This window comes from Eschrichtius robustus, chromosome 3 (assembly GCF_028021215.1).
Source record: "Eschrichtius robustus isolate mEscRob2 chromosome 3, mEscRob2.pri, whole genome shotgun sequence".
Lineage (NCBI taxonomy): Eukaryota > Metazoa > Chordata > Mammalia > Artiodactyla > Eschrichtiidae > Eschrichtius > Eschrichtius robustus.
The window spans coordinates 153,865,289-153,876,964 of record NC_090826.1 but is presented as its reverse complement, the minus strand read 5'-3'; the positions used below and the strand labels follow the sequence as shown (position 1 = coordinate 153,876,964).

The 11,676-nt window shown below is 45.7% G+C and overlaps 1 protein-coding gene across 1 annotated transcript in view; it reads left to right on the top strand.

Annotated features, from left to right (window-relative positions):
- Positions 1-2,287: 2,287 nt before the first annotated feature.
- Positions 2,288-11,676, top strand: part of LOC137760735 (centrosomal protein of 78 kDa-like) — a 40,736-nt gene continuing 31,347 nt past the window's right edge. The window contains 7 exon segments of the mRNA XM_068537638.1: positions 2,288-2,703; positions 2,799-2,937; positions 6,870-7,314; positions 7,317-7,370; positions 10,467-10,616; positions 10,619-10,635; positions 10,727-10,799. Coding sequence (XP_068393739.1) covers positions 2,288-2,703; positions 2,799-2,937; positions 6,870-7,314; positions 7,317-7,370; positions 10,467-10,616; positions 10,619-10,635; positions 10,727-10,799 — 1,294 coding nt within the window.

The following is an 11,676-nucleotide window of genomic DNA, read 5'->3' as shown; positions in this document are numbered from 1 at the left end:
GTACGGAACCCAGACTGGGAAACTCGATGAGTTACCAAAAGCTAACACATAATAGCCTATTAGTACAGCACATTAGACAGAAACATCCATGTTATCCTCAACTTTAGGGAAAAGAGAGCCAATTCCACTTAAATTTGTTTTTATGAACTACATAGTATCTGTCAAATGGTCACATTTGATCACATATTTTGTTAAGGTGGAGATTACTTTACCTTTTCTGTTAACTATCTCCTTCCAAATCTTTGAGCCTGGGGGAAGAAAAGGGAAGAAACAAACGCTTGTTCAGCAACATTGTCTACCTGTAAGAATACCGCAGTTTAAAGAACTTTGGAAATAAGTTTAACATGAATGTTAGAAAACAATACAATGGTTTTTCCCTCCCCCAGTGTCTAGAATGCCCTACTGTAATGCCTGCACATTAAGAAGTTATTTTCAATATGAATGAGGTCCCCCTTTTGGGGGGTGGTTTTCTGATGGTGGTAAGAGATGATACAGGAGCTCTAGAACAACATTCACAACATTCTTTCTTTCTTTTTTTTTTTTTTTTTAACGTTATTTTAAAGACACTGGGAAAGGGGAAGCAGGTCACACAGTTGGGTTCCTTCCCAAGCTAACTGACCTATAGGTGGTCTTCCTCCAGTTGGACCTGACAAGATTTCATAGAAGGGCATACAGAGGTTAGAAAGAGTGGACCAGGGTGACAGGATGTTGTGGGGAACAGCCAGCTAACATTCCCAAAGGCCAGGATGTGGTGGTGGCAGCATTCTGAGGAGGAATATAGGAAAATGGAGGAGTCAAGGCATCTGGGGCAGCAGGGGGTGCCCACACACAAGAGAGATGAAGCTAGAAAAGTTGGCTGGCGCCTCACCCAAGAGCTCACCCTTGTAAATGTTTGTACCTAGTCATTCAGAAGTGCAGAACTGTCATGAGTTTAGCTGGAAAATCATGGTCTGACTTGGTTCTTGAAGATGAGTATCTTGCCTCTTTGGGGAGGAAGGCAGCGAAAAGAAGAAAGGAACAAAACTAGAAGACACCGAGGAAATGGGGAGGCTGCTGTTCCTAGCCTGGGTGCTGACTGTGGGCAGTTGGGTGCGAACAGGTCTAACCAGCTGGGCAAGCGTCCCTCAGTAGAGGGGCAGCACCCTGGGCAGGCACTGGGCCTCCACCATCTACGGATCCTCCCCTCCAGCACCCAGGCTAGGTACTCAGTTACCAGCAGCCCAGAGGGCAGGAACAGAGATCTGCCAGGCTGGCCTTCCCAGAGGGCAAGTGTAAGCAGCACAGCCAGGAATATGAGCGACAGGCTTTGCTGGGTTGTTGGGAAGGAGGGCGACGTCTGGCTCGGCACGGCTGGAGTCAGCGCTAGCCTCCCCTCGGACACGTGCACTGGGCCCCCTGGTCTCAGGCTCACACAGGCCTCCAAAGCCCTTCCCTCAGGATGGCGCTCAGACCCTCCACCCAGCCCACCCTCCCGCCCCAAACACCAGCAGGTCAAGCACCACTCAGAGAAGGGGGCCTTTAAAGGGCTTTAGAAAATCTTAGAATCCGGATATGGAAGCTACTATGTTTCACTTCTGGCTGAGAGCTCTGCTCCCAGAGCACAGGATGGCTGAGGGGGGCGAGATGGGAGGGTCTCGCTGTGACCCCGAGGCACTGCTGGCCTTTTCAGCCACATGCCTGCCTTCCTTGGAAATACATTTCATTAACAGCCAAAGGGAACACCCTGAGAAACAAGAGGAATTATTGGTTCGTTTCAACCCTTAGCAACAGGGAGTTTTCACCACCGTGTATTTTGTCTGCTCTCTGCAATGCACTGGAACTTTCCTTTGGGCTAAACGTGCCTCAGCTGTCCCAGGCACCCGGCACAGTTGGCGACTCCGCCTGACCTGGGAGCGCCCTGGGCCCTACGCACAGGGTCCCTCCTTCCTGACGACCCCCTCGTGGGAGTGCTGAGGCCAGTCAGCCCCCAGCTCTGGGGGGTCAGCGTCCCCTCGGAAGTGACTGCGAGTCAAGCTCCCCACCGACCCCCTCCCCCCAGGTCTCCCTCCAGCCAGGGACGCTTCGTGCGCGGTGCCGGTCGCCCCTCCTCAGGGGGGAGGAGACCCGGGCCGACTCCGCTCCACTGACCTGCCGCTGCCCATCCGGGACGTGGCCGAACAGCCGGTGGGTGTCGGGGAAGCCCTGAGGGCGAGCGCCCTCCCGCACCCTCACGACTCGGTGCTGCTCTGGGTGGAGCCCGCGGCCCAGGGGGCAAGAGGTGCGATGGGGGTGGGAAGGAGACGGGGCCATGGGAAGCCCATGCCGGGCCAGGGCGCAGAGGCAGGAGGCGGCGAGGGGGCCCGGCCCAGCTGCGAAGCCCGTGCCTCCACCCCGCCCAGGCCCGAGCGGCCCTCAGACCTCCCTGCTGGCCCCTGGGCTCGGGGTGGGTGACGGGTGCGCTGAAGAAGCCGTCCCGCTCGAGCCGTCCGGAGAGGCCGGCCCAGGGTTTGTGCCTGTTCCCGGCATGGGGCGAGCACCGGGGCCTGAGGGTGTGGAGCCATCTGGCCGCAGGTCACAGGCTTTGCCTGTCGGAAAGGAGGGCTGCGATGGGGCTGTGCCGACGGAAGGGGAGGGTGGAGCCGCCGATAGTCCCCGTTTGCCAGGCAGAACTTCATCGTGGACCCTGTTCTCAGCAGCCGTGCGCAGCAGGGACACCCAGGCCTGGTGAGTCTGCGCCCCACCCAGGGCCGCTGGGTTCCTGAGCAGCAGCCCGGCATCTCCTGCTGAGAAACCCCAGAGACTGTGCTCCGTCCCCCAAGCCCACCGCAGCGCTGCAGAGCCCAAGGGGACTGGGGCTTCACCCCAAACTTGAGGAAGCCACACCTGGGGGCCGCGGCACAAGCGCGGGGCCCACCATCCCCGCAGGAGCAGACCCCGCGGAGGGTCTATGTTTTGGAAGTAAATTTAGAGTAACAAGTTTTAAACACAGAATCTTAGAGCTGGGAAAATCCTTTGTGTCATTCATGTAGCTACATAAGATTTTTTTTTTAATGAGAGGATGGATTTCCTTGAGCAAGAGTGAATTTCCAGGAATGGGTCCCTGGATACCAAGGACTGTTTTGGGGAAGAAAGACGAATCTATTCTGTGAACGCCTTATAGAACTTATTCTATATTGTAGTTCTGTCTGGAAACACATGTACCGTTGATCTTTGTAGCAGCCCTTAACATCCTCAAGAGAAGCTCTCATTTCCCCATTAGTACTTGTTATAGACGGAATATTTGGGTCCCCCCAGCATTCACATGTTGACACCCTACCTCCAATGTGATGGTATTAGAAGGTGGGTCTTTTGGGATTTGATGAGGTCATCGGGATGGAGCCCTCATGATGAGATTCTTCCCCTTGTGAGAGTCATGAGAGAGCTGGCTTTTTCTCTCTGCTCTCTGCCCTGTGAGGACACAATGAGAAGTGGACGGTCTGCAACCCAGAAAAGAATCCTCACCAGAAGGTGATGATCCCGGCACCTAGATCTAGATCTCAGACTTCCAGCCTCCAGGACTGAGAAATACACTCTTGTTGTTTACAAGCCCACACCCCGCCCCGTTTATGGTACTTTGTGACAGCAGCCCAAACTGACTTAGCACTCTTTTCTTCAAGTAAATGGAAGAATTTGTGGAGCCCATCCATTTTATGATACAATTTCCCAAATAACCAAGATTCTCTCTATGCACTCTGATTTGTCAACTTTTTTATTTATCAAAATTGTTATAAAAAAAGTTTCCATATTTTTTCCTAATAAATTGTTTCCAATCCATGTTGTCACTATAATGGTTCTATGATATTAATAATTTGAGCCCTAATACCCTGCTTAAAATAATCATTTATTTGTCTTACGAATAAGTTCAGGGTTCAAATGCAAAAGTTTTAAAAGGATATACTGTGTAAAACATCTATGTCACCCCTCTGAAGGAAAGAAGGAGGGAAGAAAGGAAGGAAGGAAGGAAAAAACATTGAATTTGCCCTCAGTTTAGCTGCCACTTCCTAAGGGAAGCCCTTTCCAACTCCAGACCCCCAGGCATCACAAATAAGCTCTCATGGGACACTGTCCATACTTTTGCACGTCATGTTTCCTGAAAAGCTGATTCTGAGACAAGGACAGACTTTCGGGAAGTTTCTTGGGGTGTGTATTTTGGGATAAACATAGAATTACCGTATGACTCAGCAATTCCACTCCTAAATCATTAAAAACAAACACTCAAACAAATCTGCATACACACATGTTGATAGCAACACTATTCACAATAGAAAAATCATGGAAATAACCCAAATGTCCATCAATGGATGAACGAATAAACAAATTGTGGTATATACCTACAGTGGAATAGTAATTCAGTCATAAAAAGGAATGGAGCAATTAAATATCAAACAATTACACGGCCAAAAACATTCTTTAAAGAAATGAAATACTAATACATATTACAGTGTGGATGACTCTCACAAACATCATGCTAAGTGAAAGATGCCAGACACAAAGGTCACACATTGTATGATTCCATTTATCTGAAATATCGAGAATAAGTAAATCGATAGAGAAAGAAAGCAGATTGGTGGTCTTCAGGGCCTGGCAGAGAGAGCGAAGTAGTATCTTCTTAATGGGTACAGAGTTTCTGTTTGGGGTGATAAAAATGTCTGTGGGAAGAAAAAAATTTTTAATTGGAAAATGATTGATTAAAAACAGAAGTCTGTGGGGTATTTCTTGGTACTGCCTTTCTCAATTTCAACAGTAAATGGTCAAGTACACAGTAAATGGTCAAGTGCAGCAGCCATGGTTTGAGAAAGAAATGATGACCAGGGCTCAGAACACTCACTCAGGGACGAGGGTGAGGGTCACCCCACCAAGTAAGCCATCCATTTTAGCAGAGATAATATCCAAGGATGAGGGGACTTGAGAATGGATAGCACAGGAGGGAGACAATGACTATCAGTTGTGGCCTTGAGGCCACCTACAGTAACAGAGGCTATAGTTCGACCCACTGACCCTCCTTTCACTAGTAGTTCATCTCAACTCACCCTCTCCCCTAAAAACGATCCATGGAAACTATGAAAGAGTTGTTTCCAGAACTTATGCAAAGACGTTGATCCCAGTAAAGGCAACAAAAGCAAAAATAAACAAGTGGGGCTATATCCAACTAAAAAGCACAACAAAGGAAACCAACAACAAAATGAAAAGGCAACCTACCGAATGGGAGAAAATTTTTACATATCATATATCCTATAAGGTGTTAGTATTCAAATTATATGAAGAACTCATACCAAAAAAATAGAAAAAATATCCAACTAAGAAATGGGCAGAGAGTCTGAAAAGACTTTTTTACCAAGAAGGTACAGAGATGGCCAGCAGATAATTAAGAAGACACCTAAAATCACTAATCAGCAGAGAAATGCAAATCAAACCACAAAGAGATGTCACCTCATACCTGTTAGAATGGCTAATATCAAAAAGACAGGAACTAACAAGTGTTGGCAAGGGTGTGGAGAAAAGGGAAGCCTTGTGCACTGTTGGTAGGAATGTAAATTGTTGCAGCCACTATGGAAAACAGTATGGAGGTCCTCAAAAACTTAAAAATAAAAGTATCATACGATCCAGCAATTCCACTACTTGGTATTTGTATGAAGGAAACAGAAACGCTAATTCAAAATGAAATCTGTACCCCCATATTCATTGCAGCATTATTTACAATAGCCAAGACTTGGAAACCCTTGTGTTCATGGATGGATAAATGGATAAAAGACATTTGGCATATATATATGCCAAATTATTTATATATATATATATATATATAAAATTCAGCCATGAGAAGGAGGCAAATCCTGCCATTTGTGACATGAATGGACCGTGAGGGCGTTATGCTAGGTAAAATATGTCAGACAGAGAAAGAAAAATCCTGTATGATCTCACTTTATATGGAATTTAAAAAAAAGCTCATAGATACATAGACTGGTGGTTACCAGAGGCAGGGAGTGGAGGGTGGGTGAAATGGGTAAAGGTGGTCAATATGTACAAACTGGCAGTTATAAAATAAACAAGTCCTGGGGATGTGGCTATAGTTAATAATACCATATTGCATATTTAAAAGTTGCTAAGAGAGTAGATCTTAAAAGTCCTCATCACAAGAAAAAAAGATTTCTACCATGTATGGTAATGGATGTTAACTAGACATACTGTGGTGATCATTTTTTAAATTGAAGTATAGTGGATTTACAGTATTATACTGTAATAACAATATATTAGAACACAGTGATTCAATATTTTTATAGATTATACTCCATTTAAAGTTATTATAAAACATGGGTTATCCTTATAGCTCATTTATTTTATGCATAGTAGTTTGTGCCTCTTAATCCCCTCCCTTACCCCTATCTTGCCCCTACCCCCTTTCCTCTACCCACTGGTAACCACTGCTTTGACGTCTATATCTGTGAGTTCATTTCCTTTCTGTTACATTTATTCTTTATTTTTTAGGTTCCACATAGGAGTGATAACATACCGTATTTGTCTTTCTGTGTTTGACTTATTTCAGTAAGCATAATAGTGTTGCAGCAAAAATAGAAATGAAGTTTTTCCTCTCCTGAAAATAAGGAAAGTAAAGGGGACAGTGAACAGGCTAGAGAAGACACATAAACTGGCCTGAAAGGGTTAATCGATCCTAGTTTTATTTAAACTGTTACTAATCTGTAGTGTCTGTAACTAGGTTTATCTTTCGCAAAGCTAAATTACATTCTGTTCCTATCACTCCCTAGCTGTCTATGTAAATGACATCCTGCATCTGGTGCTTAAGCTCCCTGCCCTCTCTTGTAGCCAATCACCCTGTGTAGCTGTTTGCATTTCAGGAAACAGATGGCAGGCAGATAAAGCCGAGGCAAATGAACCCAATTACCAGTCCGCCGGACCCAATTACCGGACTGCCTGACGCCAGCGATGCCGGTTTTGAAATAATGCAAGAAGAAGAAGAATGCAGGACTTTTACCACTTTGCTCCTTATTGTGACTCCCTGGACTGCGGTGGCCGCCCGAGGGGCGGGGATGCCAGCTGGGATCTCCAGGCGTGTGTGGGCAACGTGTCTGCAGCCAGCGTCCCCGAGGCCGCGCTCGGCCCATAATCACTCAGTGAAGCTGCGCCGCGACAGCGCGGCCGACTTTTTCTGGCACTGTGAGGACCTGTGCGCATTGCAGGATTCTGTGCCTCTGCCCGCCTTGCGCGCCTCCCTGCGGGAGGGCCTGCTGGACTTCAACGCCGACCGCCTCCGCGGGGTGGACTGGGCGCCGCCCCTGAGCACCCTCTGCCTCCGATCTGTATCCAGAGTTTCTTCCAGCCACGGCTTGGCGAGACAGGTTTGTAGTTCCCGCTTCCAGGGGCTCTCGTGTGGGCGCTGCAAAGCGGGGTTTTAGATGGTGCAAGGTGGAGGTGGGCACTAGAACCGGTGCCCAGTGCCTGGGTGTGCGTGCACTAGATGGGGCGTGCGGCCTAGGACTCCTGCCGGCTCGGTGACCCCGGCCGAGTGCCTTAAGGCTTCTAGGTCTCAGTGTTCTCATCTGTAGCATGGGCTGAACAGGACTCACTCTCTGTGGTGGTTACAAGGTCGCATTCTGTTAATGCTTGTAGACTCTACAATGTAGAACACTTAGCGCAGTTTGGAGCATCGTTACTTGTTCCACAGATGTTACCTGGTCTGTTGAACGACTTTGCCTGGTACACGCCAAAGCGTTTAGGAAATGGATATATCCCAGCTTCATTTCCTTTCCATTAAAACAGGGCTCAGGAAAAAAAAAAATCTTTTTTTCAATAGTCGTATCATATAGTGGAAAGAGCACCGGTGTGAAGGCAGCTTAGGGTTTGAATTCCAGGGCTTATGCTCTCTGTGGCCTGGGCAGGTTACTTTTGAACTGCAATCCCCACACTTGTAAAATGACATGAAAAACCACTCTTTCTGTGGGTTCTTAGAATTAATTAAGCAGGTTATGTGTGTAAAGTATCCTGGCACTTGAATGAGTTGTCAGAACCAAGGGCTGCTGGAGACGATGCTTCTGCCCTAGGTAATCTTCCCTTCTACTGGGCAGCAGGTAAACACAAGCACAGTAGTCAGTGCTGTGGAAGAAGTGAGATCTGGTGCTACAGAGCACAGAATCTTTTTTTTTTTAATTTAATTTTTATTTTATATTGGAGTATAGTTGATTTACAATATTGTGTTAGTTTCAGGTGTACACAAAGTGATTCAAAGTGATTCCGTTATACATATATCCATTCTTTTTCAGATTCTTTTCCCATACAGGTTGTTACAGGATATGGAGTAGAGTTCCTTGTGCTATGCAGTAGGTCCTTGTTGATTATCTATTTTATATAGAGTCGTGAGTATATGTTAATCCCAAACTCCTAATGTATCCCTCCCCCCACCTTTCCCCGTTGCAGAGCACAGAATCTTGGAAGGGAAAGTTCAGGGTAGGCTTCTTGGAGGGGGTGCCATCCTTTCTAAGGATATGTAGAAGCTCCAGGGGTGGCAGGAGGGAGCAATGTGTGTCAAAGTTTGAGAAATATAAGAAAATATGGCAATACTAAGGTACAGGACTGGAACTCCGGGTTTGGGAAAGAAATGAGAGTTGATACTGGAAACCTAGTGGGGTCCAACAGAAAGGGGCCTTGTTTGTCCTGTCAGAAGTTTAGATGTTTATCCTGAAGGCTGTGGGAAACCCTAAAGAACAGTGAGATGGACTTCTGGTTTAGAGACTCACTCGGACCTCCATGTGGAAAGCACTTGATTGGGTGCAGGGTGAATTGTAATCTAAGGGTCCCACTTAAGTTATAAAATGTTGGACTGGATTTTGCAGATCCGAGAGAGAATGGGTGGGGCCTGGTGACCAGTTAGAAAATGGAGGGCAGCAAGTGTGGGTGACAGTTTACAGCTGCATCTTTTTGTGAGATACAGAGCACAGTACGAAGGGATTGGCGGAGGGGAGAGGATCTTACTTCATCTTCAGTGCTTTAGAGGGGCCTGGTAGACAGATCTGGGCCCAAGGTACAGATCTGGGCCTTTTGGGAGGACAGGTGTTTGAAGGCATGGGAGAGACTTAGGTTACCCACAAGAAGATCCAAAGAATCATAGGTCTGAGGGCTTTTTAAATGGGTATATTGAGGATGTTTATAAGCTGAAAGAAAGTAGCCAGCAGAGAAAGGGTGTGAAGATCTAGGAGAGGAAATGATTGTTATTTGTTTTCAAAAAGCTGAATACTTATCGTGTGCCTGGCCCTCTTCTAGGATCTGGGGTTCTCGCCATGTGTTATCTCTTCTGCAAGGACAGTTCAACTCATCCCCGGATGAAGAGAAGTCAGATTATTCTTTGCATCCCATTCAGGTGTAAGAACTGTTCTGTACCTCTGAAGGGACTTTACTTAAGCAGGGTAATAAGTTAGAAATCAAAAGAAATTAGAGCTGGAAGGGACCTTAAAGGCCACTGTACTTAATTTTGCCTAATATTTAACCTTGATTGTAAGAAAAATTTATGGCAGAGCCCATTCTCTTCAGAATTCCTTCACTGAACTTTCTTTATGTTTTTCATCCAGTGGATCTAGCTTGTAGATTTTGGCCTCCTCCTAAATTTGCTTCTTCATCCACATTACATTTTGCCCGGACTATGGCAGAAGCTCCTGGGTGGTTTTGCGGCCCCTGGACTCAGTTCCTCTAAGTTCATCTGCCTACTCGGGTTGAGTGATCTTCTAACATGAAAAGATACGCCTAAAATAATGCTGCTAATGACTTGCCCACACAAAGTTAGTGCATACTAGCCGCCCAGTGTGTGCTCTGCACAGAGGCGTGTAGTCTGAACTGTGCTCTGCCAAGCCTCCTGGGGCTCTTTGGCCCTGAGGAAGGAGAGCTTTTTGTGATCACTCCCTTTATCTAATTGGTCCTTCAGCAGCGGGGCACCTTTTTCTAATCAGCGGAGGCACCCTTACTCAGCCAGTGGTAGCCCCAGGGCTCATCACCTGTGGGATACAAGCCATGCTGTCTCCCAGGCTTGATTCGACCAACATCTCTATTTTCTGTCCCTTCTCACACTTGGACCCCTGGCGTTTAGTTATCCCCACCTGCAGTATTTACAGTGCGCAGCAGGTGTCAGGCTTGAGTGTCTTTGCACCTCCTCCTCCAACTCTGCATAGCCTCATCTTTCTCGATTGTACTTCAGGGTTATCATGAAGCCGTCACTTAGATATAACTTTTTGCCTCCATAGGAACCTCTGTGCATAAAGGTTATGGTTCTTTATCTCATGTGATTGAAATTTTGAGTTTATACATGTCCCTCCTTAATGAGGCTTTAAGGGCAGTGGTCGTTTCTAATCCTTAGCACACAGCAGATGCTGTTTTTTCTTTTTAGATGCTTTTTAACGGTGATAAAATGTATGGTTTAAATCACTCATTTTACAATAATTTTGCTGTAGGTTCTGACAGAAATAAAGTTTCCAGAAGTCGTGTTCCTGCAATAAGAAATAAAGATGTGACCTTCCAGTTGTGTAAAGCTCTTAAATGCTGTGTAAGTGCGTCGGGTGTGCTAAGGAACCTGGAGCTAAATGGGCTAGTTCTGAGAGAGACTAAACTACGTTAACAAAGGTAAGCCTTCATTGTCTCCTGCCAACATTTGATAGTTGCGTTTGTGTCAAACTAAATGGTTAAAATTTTAAACTGTTCCTCCCCATTAAAGGGACTGAATAAATCGGCCACTTTGGGGCACCTGTGTCTTGCGAATTGTCCAATTGGAGATGGAGGTTTAGAAAGTGAGTTTCAGTCTTGTTTAAGCCTCTACCCATCAGACTGGTCTCGTGATTTCCTACACACCATGTTACTTGCTGTCTACCTTTTCTTGGTGTTGTTCATGCCTGGATTGTCTCCTGTACGTGCTCAAACCTTGGTCCATTCTCATTTGTACCGTGGAGGTTTATCTTGCTGGATACTGTCAGAATTAATTTTACTTAAGTTTGTGTTAAGCTGCAAAGCGCACATTTTGTATATTTTCTGTTTTTTGTGTTTGTTTATATTTTTATGGTTTCTCTTCAAGAAATATTATGAGAAGGGAAATAGCAAGATGTAAAGAGCAAAAAAGTCATCATTCTCTTTAAATTGTTAGAACATCTATCTACAATCATAATTATAATGCACTGTGGTATGTGTTAAAATAGGAAATATATGTAATGTCCCGTAGGAGCAGCAAAGTCAGTGGTGTTAGTGGGGGTGTGTCATGGAAATAATCACAAAGCAGGTGACTGTTGGTTGGGGTCCTGGAACATTAGTGTGTGTTCCCTGTGTCCAGTAGTGGCCTGGAGGGGTCAGGAAGCCTGCCTTTCAATTTGAGGGAAGAGAGGGTTTGAGGTCCTCTCTCTCATATTGCTCTAATATACTACATAGCACCTCATAACATACTGGGTTTATAGTTGACATTTAAATCACTGATTGATCATCAAGGTTGGGATGTATGATTGGAAATGAAAATAGGAAGAGTCTTATGCTTTTTAGGTTTTTCCTTTTTTTCCTATGTCTCAAAAGGTACGTAGTACTTTACTGAGTGGTTGGGAATAAAGTTTCCAGTATTCAGTGTATTCAGTTTTAGTATCTAAAAAGAATTAAACTGTTTCTGTAAAGTGGAATAACACTTTG